General features: G+C 42.7%; 1 protein-coding gene across 6 annotated transcripts in view; it reads left to right on the plus strand.

Annotated features, from left to right (window-relative positions):
• The window catches only part of AP2B1 (adaptor related protein complex 2 subunit beta 1), a 140,236-nt gene extending 121,524 nt beyond the window's left edge, over window positions 1–18,712 (plus strand). For all 6 annotated transcript variants that reach the window (XM_015119084.3, XM_077970803.1, XM_015119083.3 and 3 more), the window contains 4 exons: window positions 406–490; window positions 1,410–1,496; window positions 9,312–9,466; window positions 15,913–18,712. In XM_015119084.3, the coding sequence (XP_014974570.1) occupies window positions 406–490; window positions 1,410–1,496; window positions 9,312–9,466; window positions 15,913–15,987 (402 nt within the window). In that variant the 3' untranslated portion in view covers window positions 15,988–18,712. The remainder of the gene's footprint in view (window positions 1–405; window positions 491–1,409; window positions 1,497–9,311; window positions 9,467–15,912) is intronic.
• The last annotated feature ends 1,183 nt before the right edge of the window (window positions 18,713–19,895 follow it).

Consider the following 19,895-nt stretch of genomic DNA (forward strand, 5'->3'; position numbering starts at 1 on the left):
TCGTTATCTGTGAAATGAGAGGGGAATGATATCTACTTTGTTTGAGATCATTGTAATGTGAATTAGAAATAATATCATTAATAGGTAACTTAGTAAGTGGTAGCAGCTTCTATTAATCATAGAGAAAAAAAATCACAGACTTGATTATTCCTGGTATACAAGTTGTGCCTTGAAGACAGGCCTTCTAGAAGGAGGTAGAGTTGCAGGTTGTCACAGTTCTATGACAATGGAGTAAATAAGGGTGTACTTTGCATTATATGGGCCAGTTTGTCTTGATTTGGGGAGACCTGCACTGACCGAAACAGAAAGGAAATAGGGATGCATATTTCTAGACACAACGCTGTTCTTTTCCTCCTACCTGGCTCCCTGCGATGTCCTCATTTTACCTTGTTGCTTTCCTGGCAGGTGGCTGTGAAAAACAATATCGATGTCTTCTACTTCAGCTGCCTCATCCCACTCAATGTGCTTTTTGTAGAAGATGGCAAAATGGGTAAGTACGTTCCTGCCTATCCTGCTGAATATACCTTTGCCCTTCCTCTGCATGTCAGTCAAAGCATAGCCCCAGAAGTTTTTAGTTATTTTGGGTTAAAAAATGGAGTAAGGATATTCTAAAGCTCTTAATAATTGTTTATTATTTATTCTTCTGTGTCACAATCGTTCTTGCTCTGCCATTGGTCTCTAAATCACAGTGCCCAATATCTGAATAATCCAGTCACCCCAGGATACAGAGTAAGAGGTTTGGGGACCAGGTAAATATGGATTCGAGTCTCAGCTCTGCTGTTTATTTGCTATGTGACTGGTCAAAGTGATAAACTTTTTGGAACTTCCATTTCCAAATTTGCAGTGCAAATAATTTTTATAATTATTTCATGAGATAATACATGTAAATTTAGCACTTTACTCTGTACTAAGTTCATACTGCCTCAAGCTAAGAATTCAGTAATTTGTAATAAACCATCAGAACTCCGGACGTGCCTATTGACATTTCTCTCTTCCCTTATTTATGAACCACAATCTAATAAAACTGGCTTATATTGGTGCATATTAAACTATGTTAGCACTTAATTGATTTGATTCTCACAATAGCTCTTGGAGTAGGCAGGACAGATGTAATTATAGATAAAGAAATTAAGGCTCAGAAAGGTCATAAGTCACCAAAATAGGAAAACGAGCCAAAATGAAACCCTAGATGTAGACTCTTTTCCAATGTATCCTAGTGTTATTGATGAGGGATTAATTGATCTGAAGTATAGCACTTTTGCAGAACTCAGCATTGGCTCCAGTCCTAGCCTGCTGCTAGCTGTATTGCAAGGGCCAGCATGACAAAGGAAAATATGATGCAAGGCATCAAAAATCAGAATACTGACAGATTATGCACATCCATCCTTCCCCTCTGCTTCCCCATACAGAGCGCCAGGTCTTCCTTGCAACATGGAAGGATATTCCCAATGAAAATGAACTTCAATTTCAGATTAAAGAATGTCATTTAAATGCTGGTGAGTAATATACTCTAAATTTCATTTTCATCTTAGTAAATCAAATTAGATATTTGAAATTTTAATCTTTCTTTTGCCTACCCTTTTATCCTCCCCTGTATCTACTATGTTTCTAGTGGGTGTATATGGTAGATACATTACTTTGGAAACCTCTGTTTAAAAAGGTATATTTGATGTAGGTATGTTTTGATGTAGGTACTAGATTACTTACAAGCTAACAGATTTAAGAAACAAGCTAGAATCGACCCATCTACCCAGTTCTTCACTAAAGATGTGTTAGTTCTGTTACTTAAACATCCTAATAATCAAAAACTGAAGTGGCATTTGAAAACATGTACTCCCCTAGTAATTGAAAGGACCATTTCTTCTTTTATATCAATTTTTGGTATTGGAGGAAGGTTAACTTTCTTTCTGAGATTCTGTACTTAGAACCCTATGTTTATAATTAAATAATGTATCATAGTTAGTGAAAGCCTTGTTGCGCCAAGCATGGTGTTTCATACCAGTAATCCCAGCACTTTGGGAGGCCAGGACGGAAGGATCTCTTGAGTCCAGTTCAAGACCAGCCTGGACAATATAGTGAGACCCTGTCTCTCTAAAAGAAAAAAAAAGCCTAGTTGGTAACCTTTTACTACACTGCCCTGTGCCAGCTTTCATATGATGATACTAACCTCTTTAATCACCATTAAAAAGCTCTGTACTCTTTCGTAGTTAACTTTATTACTGTAAAGGAACATGAAAGGGGTATCCCAAGAAGAGAAACAAGAGCAGCTATTAGTCCCTTGGGCTGTGTTTCTCTCAAGGATTTCTCAGGAATGAAAGGAGCCCTAAGTTATTCAGAGTCCTGCCTTTGTTTCACTGTTGCTCTCTTTCTCTTTAGAGCTTTTTCTTTCTCTCTCTTTTGAGGTTAGTACTAGGCTTTGTGAGTTTGAATGAAAGTGAGCCTTGGTGCTTGGTCAGTACCTCCTCTTTCCTCATTTACCCCTCATTTACTCCTGCATACATTGGTGGTTCTCATAAGGGATTTGCAGCACACTGCCATCCTCCCATTGCAGCTGGAGCATAGCGCTGGGGGAAGGAGGCAACACGGCAGTACAGAAAGCAAATAATAATAATAATAATAATAATAATAATAATAATAATGCCTTCTCATTCCAGATTCCCCCACCTCCACCCGCCCCCGAGACGGAGCGTTGCTCCGTCGCCTAGGCTGGAATGCAGTGGCACGCTCTCGGCTCACTGCACTCTCCACCTCCTGGGTTCATGCCATTCTCCTGCCTCAGCCTCCGGAGTAGCTGGGACTACAGGCGCCCGCCACCACGCCCAGCCAATTTTTTTTTGTTTTTTTTTTTTTAGTGGAGACGGGGTTTTACCCTGTTAGCCAGGATGATCTTGATCTCCTGACCTCGTGATCCACCCTCCTTGGCCTCCCAAAGTGCTGGGATTACAAGCGTGAGCCACTGCACCCAGCCCAGCTTTTTGTTTTTAATTTTAGTTTTTTATGGCTCTATGTAATATTCATCTTCCGTGTTCAGATGAATCTTTTAGGCCTTTTGAAACCCAGCATCGTAGTGATCAGCTTCTTCCTGTGATACCTTTTAAACTTGATGCTCCTATAGGCCCTCTCTGAGACATTCAGGAGACTGAAGCCCTCCTGGAATCCTCAAAAGACATTCAGACAGGCATCTTTGCATATAGAAACTTCAGGCAGATGTTTGCCTCTGATAATAATTGTTTCATGTCTCTGGAGCTCTTGGAAAGGTGTCTGAAGCATGGTCTTCTGTAATTTCCATCATAATAATTGTTTCAAGTTAATTCAATAATTGATTTTTTTCATTTTGTGCCATATTTGAAGAAGATGACAGTGTCATCTGTCCCTCACTTTGAGGCTCACTGGTGGATCCTGTTAGAGGAGCCGCCTCTGTACCCAGCTAGGAAGAGACCAGGCCCCTGGTTATGTTCACCTTTGTGGGACTTGGTTCAATGGCAACATTTCAAATAGTATGTTCCTCAGAACACTTTTCCCTTAAGGAAAAGGGTTTTGGGCTGGGCGTGGTGGCTCACACCTGTAATCCCAGCACTTTGGGAGGCCGAGGCAGGCAGATCACGAGCTCAGGAGATCGAGACCATCCTGGCTAACACGGTGAAACCCCATCTCTACTAAAAATACAAAAAATTAGCCAGGTGTGGTGGTGGGCGCCTGTAGTCCCAGCTACTTGGGAGGCTGAGGCAGGAGAATTGGCTTGAATCCAGGAGGCGGAGGTTGCAGTGAGCCGAGATTGTGCCACTGCACTCCAGCTTGGGCAACACAGCGAGACTCCATCTCAAAAAAAGAAAAGAAAAGAAAAAGGGTTTTGTTATCAATGAAAGTTGAAATATACAGCATATGCTAGGCTTCACCTAGAAATTGCCGTTGCACGTTAGCAGACTAAAAGTTCTGAGAAGTGCTATATTGAAGAAACCTATTTAACTCAGTGTGTTAACTGAACTTATTTGGCCTTGGAATTTAAAATCACAAAATGCTTATTAGTAACATCATGTGGACCACCAGTGTTCCTTGAACATGATCTGGAAAACACTCTCTGAGAGAGAGCAAAGATAAACCAGAGTGATTGGAAAGCAGGTTTGGTTTCAGATGTGTTCAGTATGAAAGGGACATGGTTGTTCAAAAAAGAAAATAGAAGTTTGGGTGACTGAGGACTTTGGTGTGTCAAAGTAACAGAATGAAAAAATCCTCCTGCTTTTAGACTGGAGTTTTGAACTCTTATTGCGCCTCAGCATGTTTTTGTGATCTTATCAAAGAGGAAGTGTCTGGCATTTCTCCTAGTGGGGCTGTGCCCTTTGATGTTGTTTCTCAGAGCAAATTCAGTTTTGATCAATTCTGTCATGGCCTCACGCCAGTTGCTCCATGCTGTAGGTGCTCCAAATACCAGTGAATCAGATTCCAGTGATACATTGCTCTATGGCCATGCCGCACATGAAACGGGAAAACAGCCATTTCATTTTCTCCAGGAGTCCAGTGCCATCATTTTCCCACACTAAATCACAGCTAGTCTTGCAAGACCACTTCCTGCAACTAATCCTTTCCAGCTCTTCCTTTGAGTCCACCCCCAGGTCTGGAGTGCCCTGGCCTTTAGATTTCCTTCCAGTCTCGAGGGCTCTATTAACGTGAACATTTTCGGGTTTAGTGCCTTCTGATTCAACACCCTGGGTCTAGCTGAGAGCTAAAAATACCATCCTTTCCAGCTGATCTGCCCTAATCACAATAGCACCAACACTTTAAATAGCTTTTCTGTGCTAGCATAGACATTTGACAGATGGAACTAACACTCTGAGGGCTACAGGAAGTCACAGGCTTAAAGGACTTACCAACTTAGCACTGAGCTTTACTTTGCTCTTTCATGTCTTTCTAGAGAATAAAGAAACGGACCGTCTTCCCAAGTCTTAATAATTAATCAGATCTTAAGAGAAAAGTATATGATGGGAGTGCTTATGATACCACTAATTGTTTAAGTACTAGAAAATGTTAGATCAGAAAGCTGCTGACAACTCTCTCCTTTCTAGCACTGATCATTTCTGTGGATGTTGGGAGATCTGTATGAATCTGTTTTACATCTTACCATTACAGCTACATTTGGGGTTAATAGGTATCTGGGACTGCTATCTTAAGTGCACAAGAAGTAGTTGCCTCTCCAGCCATATCTGGAAAGGAATCTTTGTAACAAACAGTTCTACAAACCTGTTTTTTAAATTAAGTGTTTATAATATTAAGAAAAGCTCAGAGACTTAATGTAACTATTTTCATTAGTTAGGTACTGTAATGAGAGACCAATATTTGTTCCAGCCTGGGGGCTAGGTAAGGGTGAATTCTGTTTCATTGTTTTGTTGTGGCTTTCCCCATCCTTTGGAATATTTCAAAAATGGAAACACTCTTCCAGCTAGCACCTAACTATAATTTGGTTGCTTAAATGGTAAAAAGCATTCTTTTCAGCAATCATAGTGGTTTTGAACTTGCTAATAAATACCACAGCAGGTCCACAGATGTAAATTCCCCCATTCCCACTCTCTGAGTACCTCCTTCACCCTTATTGCTGTCAGAGGATGTGTGACCTTAACTAAAGTAGAAAGATAAAGGAAGGGCCGGGCGCGGTGGCTCAAGCCTGTAATCCCAGCACTTTGGGAGGCCGAGACGGGCGGATCACGAGGCCAGGAGATCGAGAGACGATCCCGGCTAACACGGTGAAACCCCGTCTCTACTAAAAAAATACAAAAAAACTAGCCGGGCGAGGTGGCGGTCGCCTGTAGTCCCAGCTACTCGGGAGGCTGAGGCAGGAGAATGGCGTAAACCCGGGAGGCGGAGTTTGCAGTGAGCTGAGATCCGGCCACTGCACTCCAGCCTAGGTGACAGAGCAAGACTCCGTCTCAAAAAAAAAAAAAAAAAAAAAAAAGAAAGATAAAGGAAGATCACATCCATACCTTCTTTTTTTTTTTTTTTTTTTTTTTTTTGAGACGGAGTCTTGCTCTGTCGCCCAGGCTGGGGTGCAGTGGCCGGATCTCAGCTCACTGCAAGCTCCACCTCCCGGGTTTACGCCATTCTCCTGCCTCAGCCTCCTGAGTAGCTGGGACTACAGGCGCCCGCCACCTCGCCCGGCTAGTTTTTTGTATTTTTTAGTAGAGATGGGGTTTCACCGTGTTAGCCAGGATGGTCTCGATCTCCTGACCTCGTGATCCACCCGTCTCGGCCTCCCAAAGTGCTGGGATTACAGGCTTGAGCCACCGCGCCCGGCCCACATCCATACCTTCTAAGAGTTCAGACCCCAGATTCAAAATGCCAAATTTATGGAAGGATACAAAAGAACCGAAAGAAATCTCATCTTGACTGGGCTGAGTGGCTCACACCTGTAATCCCACACTTTGGGAGCCTGAGGCAGGAGGATAATGTGAGCCTGGGAGGTCGAGACTGCAGTGAGCCGTGATCATGCCACTGCACTCCAGTCTGGGCATCAAAGAAAGACCCTGTCGAGAGAGAGAGAAAGCAAGGAAGGAAAAAGAAAAGAAATCATATCTTGAATGAAGTGTAACTCTATTTGACCATCTTTTTTTTATTCTGTGCTTTGGGATAAATCTCAGTGTCTTATGCCTGAGATGATATCATAAGCACACACTGAAACAACATGACATTACATGCTCATTCTCAAAGTCTCACAACTATAAGATTCCGTCATGTTTCCCAGAAGTTCAAAATGTGTTTTAAAAAATTAAAAACTGGCCGGGCGCGGTGGCTCAAGCCTGTAATCCCAGCACTTTGGGAGGCCGAGACGGGCGGATCACGAGGTCAGGAGATCGAGACCATCCTGGCTAACACGGTGAAACCCCGTCTCTATTAAGAAATACAAAAAACTAGCCGGGCGAGGTGGCGGGCGCCTGTAGTCCCAGCTACTCGGGAGGCTGAGGCCGGAGAATGGCGTAAACCCGGGAGGCGGAGCTTGCAGTGAGCTGAGATCCGGCCACTGCACTCCAGCCTGGGTGACAGAGCGAGACTCCGTCTCAAAAAAAAAAATAAAAATAAAAATAAAAATAAATAAAAAATTAAAAACTGTAATATCTTGTCAAGAATTATATCCCTGTCTGACCAGGAAGCCTCCTTATATCTGGCTTCCCTTGCCATTCTTAATCATACATTTAGCAAAATCTGATCATTCTGCAATCTGTAAATCTTCAAACTCAAACCTAATACCTAAAATATATAAAAATCAAATCACACATACTAATGTTATGGAACCCTCTAGCCTTCCGATAAAAATCACAGTGCAGTCATTCATTAGGAACAGAGCTAGGTTGCTGGCCAGAATGCTTCCAAATGTATTAAAGTTACATCAATTCAACTTGCTTATTCTTCCTGGCTGTTTGCCATGTTTTCTAATTCTAGAAGAGTGAGAGTGAGTGAGTGAGAGAGAGTTTCTTAGCCTGTCATCTCTTAGGTGGTGAAATAATTGAGATTATTTCATAATTATTTCTGTAGGAGTCTGGCCCTTGCCACATATATACGCTAGAATGTATTTGTGCCTGTGCAGCAAGGTGGCTATTCAACACTTTGTGTGTGTTTGGGTTTCCTGGGAAATGAGCAAAGGCCTGGAAAGTTAGGAATGATTTTTACAACTTAAAGCAAGCTCCTCTGTGTTCAAGACAATCGTGTCAAAAGGCATTAGCCAAACCCTAGCTGATGATGTTGCCTAGCAACCCAGTCAAAGCTGCAAGAGCCCTTTATTGTGGGAACCAGGATGGCAGCCAGAACTGCCTCATCCCCCACTAGGTGATTAAAAGGGCATATTAAGGCCCCTTCTTCCAGCAATATTGCATGTAAGTGCCCTGAGATACATTTTTTAACTCCTCAAATAGAGCCATTTCTTGACTACTCTGCTTGGTGTTAATGAAAACCTTGGAAATAAAAGGGGAAAAGCTAAGTAATAACTAAGTGTGTTAAAAACATCTCATGAAAGGAGTCTTAGTGCCTCCTCTCCTGAGCTCTCAGTGGTTTGAATGTGGGAGAAAGACACCAGGGTGAGAGCTACCTGCAAAAGTAGTTCACATCTATGTCTATGGTATTATGTAAATATTGGCATCTCCAACACCTATCAGAGCAGATAGTGATGAGAGGTACCTGTTGTATCGCAGATAATGTGGGAAACACAGTGATGAAAAACTGCAGGATCCCTTTGTTCAGAGAGCTTACTGTTTAGAAGGGTAGAAAGACCATCCATCATGGCAACCTTTTCCCAGAGTGCACAATAGAATATGACAGATTTTTATGTGGGGAGCATTTCGTTCTTGAAGTAGGCATGAGTAATTTGAATGCTGTCTTCAGAAATGAATATAATAAACAGTCAACAAAGAAGCAGTGCTTCTCATCTCTATTCTTAAAGTTTCTCTGATAACAGCAACATCTCATAAAGAGAGAAATAACCTTTAATTCTGGAACGTTATGTCTTTTTGAAGCTATAGTCATGAGGAAGAGCCAAAACACCAACCCATTCTTACCCTGAGTTGGTGACTATGAAAACTTCTGTCATGACCAGCAGCAGCAGCTGGGATCTTAGGATCTAGCAGCAGTCACCTTTGCACAGCTTCAGTCTTTCTCAAAATCTGTGGTTGAGACAGTTTGTTCTGTTATTATTTTCAAGGCATAGTATTCCCTAAAGGCTTAAGAAATCATTTTTGCCTGCTTTGAGGAAAAAAAAAAAATCTTAAACATCTAGGTTAATAAATTTGATTTGCAGTTGAATTCTGCAGCTCTGGGCCCTTCCAGATCCTGGCAGTTGAGGCCTGAGTGGCTCACAATGAAGTAGTAGTGACTTGGGAAGTAGCGCTGTGGATGTGGTCATCAGTCTGTGTGTCCCCATTGATCTGGAGCCAGCATCCAGAAACGAATACCAACATGACAGTCACTATGGCTTACCCACACACTCATTTCTGTCTTTGTCCTCTTCAGAGCCGCCTTTACCTGTCTAGCACCTAATTTGAGATTGCCAACTCCTTAGGCCCACCAATTTCATAATCTCCAAAGGTAACTCCCACTAATCCATAGGTGTACCTTATTCTGTGTTCAGTCCTGGAATCTGATAGGCAGACAATTCATGAACCTGTTCTTCACTTTTTGCTATTGTGTGGGAGAGTGGCTTCTGAAATGTACACATGTCCCTGTGACAGTACTTGTCAGGGAACTGAACACACGTGGCTCATAAGGATGTGAGAATAGAGTATACATTTGTTTGAGATTTTAACTGAAGGTGTTGGATTTTGAATCTGTATTTCTAGACACTGTTTCCAGCAAGTTGCAAAACAACAATGTTTATACTATTGCCAAGAGGAATGTGGAAGGGCAGGACATGCTGTACCAATCCCTGAAGCTCACTAATGGCATTTGGATTTTGGCTGAGCTACGTATCCAGCCAGGAAACCCCAATTATACGGTAAGGCCTTTCTCAGAATGGGTAAGATGGATTAGAAGAGGGAGGTGAGAGCCCTTTCATTTTTACTTAGTACCCTAGAAAGACCTGGAGGAGGTGCTTCAAACCCGAGATATACAAAATAAGTAGTCAATGAAGAAGCTTCCATTTGCCTCAGTGGAAGACCTCCTCTCTGCAGTGTCTGCCCCATCCAACAGGGATGGTACCTCTGGCAAGTGCCTCAAATCCATCCCTCCCCTCTGGTATATACAGAGCTGCTCACAAAACTTGGCATCTTCATCCTCAGTATCAGTTAATATGAATCTAGTGTATCTGTGCATGTGGTACTATAACAAGCTGCCGAGAGGATTGTTTACATAGCTAATGTCAAGAAGACCTTTCTTGCTGTTGGAGTTCATGACCTAAGGCTATCAGAGTCATTAACACATGAACTTTTTTCAGCAGCATTGTATGACCTGAAATACTTGTTATTAAAGGTAAGGCAAAATGGAACACACCTTTGGAAGCGCATAGGGGGACTTTAGTTTGGGAAACTTCCTTCAGTATCACACTGAACTAAAGTAAAAATTGTGGCAATAATAAGGCAGAAGCAGTTGCTTTGTTAAACAGCAAAGATTGATACCCAAGCACTAGGCATTTGTTTGCTATTGTAAAATGCAATTTCCCAATAGGATGCTGCTTGTCATCTGCATTTTGAAAAGTAAAGAAAAAACCCTTGGGATGGGAGAAATATCTTATTCCTCCGTTGTGTTTGAGGGGTTTAGAGGGAGCTATTTAATTCTGAGGAAGCTGAATAGTCAGTAGCTTAAGGGAGCCTTTTAGTCATTTAGCTGAGAAAAGTCTGTGACCCGTTCCTTAATTTTGACAGCTAAGTCTGTTTTCACTAGCATATATCAAGGGAATAGTACCATCCAGAACTGAACATTCTTGGTGTTTTTCCCACTAGTTCCCTTCCTTGAAGTAAGTCGGAGTAGTGGGAGTTGTCTGTGTGTGTGTGTGTGTGTATGTATGTGTGCATGCTTGCTCCTGAGGCCTATCAGGTTAGACTTTTGCCCAAGCACTTATGAGCTGAAAAACTTTAGGCTTCCCTCATAAAATGTGTGCTCCTCTCCCCAACCCCCCACCAGTCTCATCTTTTTTGAAGAGTAACATATGCTGTCATTTATCTTGAGTTTCCCAAGAAAGGAAAACCCCTCTGTGCTGTTTCTGGAGGGACAAGTTTTACTATAAAACCAAGTTAGCACATGCCTGTAATCCCAGCTGCTGGAGAGACTGAGGCAGGAGGATCACCTGAGCCCATGAGTTCAAGACCAGCCTGGATAACATAGTGAGACCTTGTCTCAGTTGGAAGAAAAAAAGGGTTGAGGGGAGAATAACTCCATTTACTCTCTAAAAATTTGCCAAAAGTTTGTATATGGGGGGGTGTGTGTGTGTGTGGTTTTTTTTTCCTTTTTTTCTTTTTGCTTACTGTCCATTATTTTATTATATATAATCTTCCATCTCAGCTAGGTTAAAGAAGCATGATTACTCCCAGGTTGCAGATAAGTAAACCATGGCTAAGAATGATTAGTGACTAGTTCAAGATCATGTAATTTGTTGGTAGGTGAGTTTTGTTTAGAATTCAGGTGTTTCTTGACACTCTTCTTAACACCATATTCTTGATTTTGAGAAGAGCTTCTTAGTATCACTGTCCTAAAGATAGTTTGTTAAAATTTAAAAAAATGTTTAATTTTGAAATAATTAAAGATTTAACAAATTTTTTAAATGGAACAGGAGAGTTTCTACATCTCTTTTACCAGTTTTCCCCATTAATAATAACATCTTACACACCTATACTACATTTTCAAAACTAGGAAATAGATATTATTACAATATAATAATTAACTATAGACATTATTCTCATTTCACCAGTTTTCACATTACTTTTGGGGGTGGGAAATTGGTAGTGTATGGTACTATGAACTCTTATTACATGTATCAATTTGATAACTGCTGCCAGAGTCCAGACACAGACTTGTTCTGTCACCACACACACAAAAAATACCTTTATGGTCAGACTCTCACCCCAGCCCTAACCCCTGGCAGCCTTTCTCCATTACTATAATTGTGTCATTTTTAGAATGTTGTATAAATTACACATGTAGCATGTAACCTGTTAAGATTGTTTTTTGCACACATAATACTCATAACATTCTTCCTAGTTGTTACATTTATCCATAGCTTGTTCTTTTTTATGGCCAAGTAATAGTTCACTATATCCATGTACCACAGTTTCTCCATTCACCCTTTGAAGAATATTTTCTCCTTTAAACAAAAGTTTTGAGGTAATTGTAAAGTCATATGCAGTTGTGAGAAATTATACAGTGACTGGGTGTGGTGGCTCATGCCTGTAATGCCAACACTTTGGAATGCTGTAATGGGAGGATCGCATGAGGACAGGAGTTCAAGACCAACCTGGTCAACATAGTGGGACCCCATTTTTATTAAAAAATATGTTTTAAAAGAAATTATACAGTGAGCTCTTCCTGTAAGTGGCCTGAGATGATTTCTCTTCAGTTGGCCTAGAAAACCTCTAAAATCATACAAAGCAACAGATTCAAATCTTCATGTTCACTTTAAGAATACCCGTGGAAGTGCCCAGGCCATCAAATGTATGCATATCCAAATAGCCACCAAGTACTTGAAAGATGTCACTTTATAGAAGCAATGTGTGTCATTCCATATTATTATAATGGAGTTGGTAGGTGTGCCTAAGCCAAACAGAGGGGCTGGGCACAGGATGATAGGTAGCCCAAAAAGAGTGCTACATTTGGGTTGTACACGCTTAAAAAGGCCAAGAGTAATACTGACCCTAAGGGTTTAGATGCAGATTCTCTGGTCATTGAGCATGTCCAGGTGAACAAAGCCCCAGGATATGTTGCTGAACTTACAGAGCTCAGGTCACATTAACCCACGATAAACTCCCCTGCCACATATTGAAATAATCCTTACTGAAAAAGAGTAAATTGTTCCTAAACCAGAAGAGAGGCTTACAGGGAAGAAAAAGATATCCCAGAAGAAATTGAAGAAAACACAAATGTATAGCCTGGGAATAAATTCAGCATGGAATAAATGCAAATAAAAGTTTAAAAAAATAGATTCTGTCCTCATGGTTTAGCCACACCCACCTTCCTTTGTCCCATATATTTTTATTTTTTATATATATGTGTGTGTGTGTATATATATTATATATAGAGAGAGAGATGGGATCTCGCTATGTTGTGCAGGCTGTCTCAAACTCCTGGCCTCGAGCAATCCTCCCATCTCGGCCTCCCAAAGTGGTGGGATTGCAGGCACGAGCCACTGCACCCGGCCCCCTCCAACCCCATATTTTTAAATGGTGAATTTGTTTATACTTCCTTGCTCCCTTTCCTATTCTTCATCCTATCTGGTGACTAGGTTCTCTCTGCCCATAATACCATCTAAATCTCCCATCATAGCACTTGACAAATAGGTCTAATTTGTTCCCCTAAGTGGCACCCCAGACTCTAAAGTCATTCTGATCCATTCCCTTCATCACCCTAAGTTCCTATTACACTATTAATCTGATCTGAGCTAAGTATTAAGAAAGAAAGAAGGCCGGGCACGGTGGCTCACGCCTGTAATCCCAGCACTTTGGGAGGCCGAAGCGGGCGGGTCACTAGGTCAGGAGATCAAGACCATCCTGGCTAACACGGTGAAACCCCATCTGTACTAAAAATACAAAAAATTAGCTGGGCGTGGTGGCTGGCACCTGTAGTCCCAGCTACTCGGGAAGCTGAGGCAGGAGAATGGCATGAACCCGGGAGGTAGAGCTTGTAGTGAGCCGAGATCGCACCACTGCACTCCAGCCTTGGCAACAAGGGAGACTCTGTCTCAAAAAAAAAAAAGAAAGAAATCTGGTTGAGCCAGCACTAATGCATGACAGACTGATTGTACCTTAGTCTCCTAAGAGGGGTTAATAAAACACTTCTCCCCAAACCCCAGTTTTTATTGTATTTTGTTAACAAGATAGGTTTATCCTATTCCTATAAGGGTGAGGCTATATCTCTGTAAGTAAGTAAGCCTCACCTGAAAGATAACTTGTCCCACGTGAAGCAGTGTATGTTTCATACCATATGCCAAAAGTGGATGCGTAGCCCCTTAACTTTAATTAAGCAGGACTGGTGACTCTTCTGCCCTTGGTGTGTCTAGTTTGGACTGGATTCCTGAGTGGCTGATGTTAAAGATATGTCACATAAGCAATTAGCAGTTGGAAAGTTAAGCCCCAGGGAAGGCCTCTTTCTCCCTAGGAGCCATACAAAGTGAGACCCAGAGTCCTAGCTATATTTAATAAACTTGACACTTTGTCAGAGGCTGGGATGGAGGTCAGAGTGGGGAGGTGTGGATATTAAGAGTCCAGAGACAGAAGAAGTTTATTCCCCATCCTCACCTAGGGTCTGGTCAGTCCATGACTCCCCACAAATGCCAGCCTTGGCAGTTTGAGCCGTTGTTGAGGAAGGCAACATTTCCTTACTAGTCGTAAACATAAAAATGAACCTCCAGCTGGAGGAACTTCAAGTATTGTTACAAAGATGTGGAAAAATACAAGATAGTATTTTGGGGGAGTATTTGGGGACTACCTCTCTTTAGTCTGGGAGTTAACTCTCTTAAGCTGTGTGTTTCTCTTTTTAGATTCCTCTTCTCTTCCATTTCTGAACCCACATATTCTCCCACTAGAATTTTCCACAACATTGGCAGTAGAGAAGGCTGTAGAGAAGGAGGTAGAAGAATTGCTTCAGGCCGGGCACAGTGGCTCATGCCTATTGTCCCAGCACTTTGGAAGGCTAAGGCAGGTGGATCACCTGAGGTCAAGAGTTCGAGACCAGCCCGGCCAACATGGCAAAACCCCGTTTCTACTAAAAATACAAAAAAAAAAAAAAAAGTGCCAGGTGTGGTGGCATGCATCTGTAATCCCAGCTACTCGTGAGGCTCAGGCAGGAGAATCGCTTGAACCCGAGAGGTGGAGGTTGCAGTGTACTGAGATCATGCCACTGCATTCAAGCCTGGGTGACAGAGCAAGACCCTGTCTCAAAAAAAGAATTCCTTCAATAGGGAGTTTGAAAGTCAAGGAAATGCCTAAAGATGCAACTTGGACCAAAGTAGGGAGCTGTTTTCTATATATAGAAAGTTAGTTCTTAAGTTAGTTGCTTTTTTTTTCACATTTATCAGAATTGTCTTCCTGACTTATACCAAGTAGCAGTTTTGGGAATGCCTTGGAGACTGAATATAAAAGCTGTAAATCAATAGAATATCTTCTGATGTTCTTTTGTTTGGTTTGGGGTTTTTTTTTGCATTTTAAATTTTACTTTAACTTTTTAGGTTGTTAGTTTTTAGGAAATTCGTGATTGACCGAAATCTTCTTGACCTTTTATTCAAAGATAGTCTCACCTTTTGCACTATGTTAAATTGTCCTTAGTCTCTAATAAGAGAATAAAGAGGTAAAATAGTCTAAAATCTCATGGTGCTACATCATTCAAGACAATTTTTGTTGACCTGCGCCCTAATTAACAAGAGGAATGATGTCAGCAATATAAAATATATAGCTATTAAATTTGCTGGTTCTAGAGTGCATTTTGCATGCCTATGTTATTGTTAATAATATTCTGCCTAATCTAATACAATTAGGATTCTAAATCTGGGTTTAAATTTTGCCCTTACTGACTCACAAAGTGAAATTCTCAATATTCACCATTAAGATCTTTTTAATATTGATGTTTAATTTGGTATTCGTTAGACTAAAAGAAGAGGGGGTGGTAGAGGGGTATCAGAGGTGTCTGATTTGCCTGTCTAAAGAGGCAGAAAATAAAAGATTAAGCTGTTGACATGAATTAAGGTTGGGTTACACTAAGTGAGTGTCTTTTCATGTTCTTGTCTTCCCTCTTAGGGGTGTATACTCTCCTCATAATACAGAAAGGACTAATACCTTGGACCTACCTAGTTTATGGTTTTATTTCACTTGATTGATTGTACATCCTCCTGAAGTTGGGACTGAGATATAGCCATCCTCTGGTCAGACTGAGAAACTGAGGCAGGCAGCTGAAATGACCATCAACAAGTTAAGGGCTTTAGCCCTTCCCTTTTCATTTAATAATAATCTCTATAACTCTTAGCAAAGCATTAGAGCAGCTGTTCCTCTGCAGTCAGTGGCTTTGGTGTTTTTAGTATAGATTATTTCCTAATCTTACAGACCCACATGGAATGGAGGTAGAAGCACAGCACAACTCGATTAACCCACAGTACTTATTAACATAATCTCTTTGTTTGGCTACTCCTGTGATAGAAGTTTCTCTCTCACTGTATCAAAAGTTTTCTTGAACTGAGTGCTTGGATACGTTTAGAGTTAATGCCAACCTCTGTGCTAATCTTCCATCTCCTTTTTCTCCTAACAGCTGTCACTGAAGTGTAGAGCTCCTGAAGTCTCTCAGTACATCTATCAGGTCTACGACAGCATTTTGAAAAACTAACAAGACTGGTCCAGTACCCTTCAATCATGCTGTGATCAGTGCAAGCCAAGAACTCTTAACTGGAAGAAGTTGTATTGCTGTGTAGAATCTGAACCCAAACACACTGAGGCCACCCAGCAAGGTAGTAACTAGTCTAACCTGTGCTAACATTAGGGCACAACCTGTTGGATAGTTTTAGCTTCCTGTGAACATTTGTAACCACTGCTTCAGTCACCTCCCACCTCTTGCCACCTGCTGCTGCTATCTGTCCTTACTTGTGGGCTTCTCCATGCTGTGCCAATGGCTGGCTTTTTCTACACCCTCTTTTGAGTGTAGTTTGGTATTTTGTAATTGAGAGCTCATTTCAAAAGCAGAAAAAGACAACAAATATTAAAGCAAGGAAAAGTGTCACTGAAACACTGCACTTTATTGTTTTATACTTTTGTACATATGAGAAACCAAGGGAGTAGTGCAACCGGTAGAAAGCATTGAAATGACTGTCATTAACCACACAGTCCTGGAGGCAGAGATGCAGTTACCTGCCCTAGCTTTTGAGGGGTTGTCTTATCTGTGATAGCCTTATCCCTGGTCATGTGGATTTTCAGTTTGCTTTTTTTTTTTTTTTTTTTTCCCCTCCAGACTCCTTTTCCTTGGCCAAGCCTTCATGTTTCCCCCTTTCCATATCATAATCTCATTTGATTGCTCTGCAATTGGGAACGGTGATCTTCTTGAATGATGTTTCAGGGTGCAAAAACTACAGAGCCTGTCAGCACCAAAGCTGAGAGAAGTTACACCTTACTCCTTTCCTTTCCCCTGAACAAACCTGCTAATCCCACTAATTCAGGAATTTGAGTAGAGATGGGGAACAACAACCCAGATGCTGTCCCCTCACCCCCTCTCCTGCATTTCTCAGGTCCAGTTCAAATCTAAAATCCTACTTTTAGAGTTGAAACAGAGTAATAACTTACCAACCCTCTTTTTCTACAAAGGAGAAAGATAAAAGGCACAAAGGTCACTGCCAAGGCCTGTCAGCTGTGTAGTAGCAGAGCCGAGACTGAGTCTCCTAAGTCCCCGTCAGTGTGGTTTGCACCACAGGACTATCTCTTGTCGTTTTCCCCTAATGCCTTCTCCTGCCTTTTCTGTGCCTACTTTTTGGCTCTTCACATATTCCATATTGATTTTGACGCCCCGTTTATTGGCATCAGGTGGCAGCTGAGTATCTTTTGAATTACTTGAAGGTAAAGCCAGATGCCAGAATGAAGGCGTAGCCGGTATTTCCCATATGCCCCTGGAGCCCCACTTCTTGAGGCCGGCAGAATAGGTGCAGAGATGAAGTGAGCTTAGAGATGTCGCAAATGCCCTTTATCCCTTCAGCTCTCTGATCTGCTCTTTCTTAATGATGCTTAGGCTGCAGGGCATATTAAGATCATCCCAGAGGTTCAGGCAGTTCCTGTCATCTCTGAAAAGACTGGGGGATATGAAATCTTCCCCCTACCCCCCTTAACGCATTGCATATGATTTTTCAAAGGATGCTTCATGCCCAAAATACCAACCTGTTTAGCAGTGTTATACTGTTTGATCTGCGGGCACTTGTTGCATTGCCTGGCACCCAGTATTCAGGGTCCTTGACTAAGACTGTTCTTCTCAGATGCCCTGCTTAAATCTGGGGCACTTCAGGCTCCACGGGCCTCATGTTGGACTGAGACCTAACTCACTGGACTCAGAGGAGGAATCGTGAAAACAAGAGCAAAACTACCCCACACCCCTATTTCATGTCTGAAATAACCCTGATTCGTACCAGTTGCAAAGCTTGTGGGGAGTGGTCCCCCAAAGCACTTTCTTAAACGTTGAGAATCTCCAAGAGAAGAATATTTGGGGAGGGAGGGAGGAAATATATCCCTTGCACACCACCCCTCAAGCACATGGCAGTAGGAAACAGCACAGGATTGTATGTGGGAGGTGGGTAGGTCGGTGATGTGTGGGGTGGAAAAGCAGGTTGGTAAAGTTCCCTTCTTGGGACTCATTCCTGGAGTCAGTGGATACAAGTAGTGAAGAAGGTTCACACTGCAAATAGTGTTCTCATCTCAAAACAAACTATCATTCCAGAAGGAAAAGTGTGTTGGGGCAAGCAGACAACACAATTTCCTACCAGAATATGTCCCTCAACCCCCAAAACAAGGCTTCTGTCAGCCTCCCCACCAGTGATGGATAACAGCTCCTATTCTCAGCTGACCTGACTGAGCCAACCCCTGAACTCTGCACTCCTTGGGGAGGCCACCTCCCGTCACACCCCTGAGCAGAGTTAGGGAGGAATTCTACTTCCCGTAAAAGGACCTCTCCTGAGGGGCAGAACCTGGTGCCTCCACCACAGCTTCCCTCTCGGCTCATTCCAAGCTTGGCCAAATTAGGGGAGTGGGGTGGAGGTTGCCCTGCATCCCCCCTCCTCTGCCTGAGTGTGTCTTTGTAATGTCAGCTGGCATCATACAAAGGGCAGGAGAAGCAAACACCCAGAACTCTTTTGCTGGTCAGAGATTCCCTGAGTGTCTGTCCTCACCCAAGCCTGCTCTGTGTGTCTGTGTTGTGAAGCTTGAGACTCTGGAAAGAAATGGGGAGGGGGGTGGGGGAAATGTTGCCCTAAGAATGCTTCTCATTCCTCTGTTCTTGTTGGGTCCTGTTTTTGGGGAGGGTGGGGGTTGGGGGAAGCTTGACCTTGTGTCTTCGTCAATAAACTCACATTTACACAAAATGAAATTTGTGATATGTACTTTTTTTTCCCCCCAGAATTAACATTCTAGGAGAATACACAGCCAGCCAGAGAGGGACAGAACATTCATAACCACTCTATTAAAACTTTTCTGACTGCCCCAGCCCTCCCAGGGATTCAGCCACATGAAATTAAGAGTAACTTAAGGGAGAATCATATACCTCCTGGAGGCTCCATTTGAGCAAGCCCCAAACCACCCTGCGACTCCAGGCATCTCTACAGACAGGGAGTGCTCAGTTCCCCTGCTGTCTTTCCTGGCAGTTCCCCTGCTGGGGCCCCAGGCAGACGGTCCCAGGGGCAGTAGCCGGAGCCACAGGGCCTTTTTCTGACTTGTCAGTTGGCATCCAGCCAGCAGGACCCAGGGCGAGAGGAATGCGGCAGAGCTTCTCATCAGTTTACTACCCAGGATGTCTCAATCATCTCTCAACTTACAAAAGTCTCTCAGACCTGGCCTCAGGGCCTGCATATTCCCAAGCAAATGGAATTAATGCTGCTTTAAAACAAGTTTCCCAGGGAGTTCCAAGACTAGAGGCCTGCATTTGTGTTGCTGGGGGCATGTGACCCATTTGTTGTCAAGACAGGAGGCCCCCCCCAAGCCTAGGTTCTGATAAGCTGACAGCTGCTGAGATCTCCCACTGCCTGGAATTGGGGGAAGAGGCTGGAATGAACACCAAGATGCCCCTGGACAAGTCCCTGAACCTCTCTCACCACTAGAGTGAATGTAGATCAAGCACTGCAGCATTTGGGACTTGGTGGGTGCTCAGCAACCGTAGCTGCCTTTATTACTTGGATGTCCAAACCCCATGAGCAAACTGCCTTTGGCAGCTAGGAACTTTCTGGTTGTCTCTGTGTTGCCCGGCTGCAGTTGGCCCTGGCTGTAATAGGAAAAATGCTTGGTGAGAGTGGGGTCAAATCGGGGTCGCCAGTTAAGAATGACATTAATGTCACCTGGAGAGCTTTCGAAAAAGACGTGGTTCAGTTCAGTCTGGAATGGGACCTGGGGGAATCAGCATGTTTTAAAACTCCCCAGGTGTTTTCTAACTTGCAGTCAAGGTCAAGAATCACTGCCAGAGAGAGGCTCACACCTGTTCGCCTACTTCCTCTTCTACAGTAATACTCATGTTCTGTGGCAGTTGAAAAATGGTTAAAGCACTTTCATATGTAC

This window comes from Macaca mulatta, chromosome 16 (assembly GCF_049350105.2).
Source record: "Macaca mulatta isolate MMU2019108-1 chromosome 16, T2T-MMU8v2.0, whole genome shotgun sequence".
Taxonomy (NCBI): domain Eukaryota; kingdom Metazoa; phylum Chordata; class Mammalia; order Primates; family Cercopithecidae; genus Macaca; species Macaca mulatta.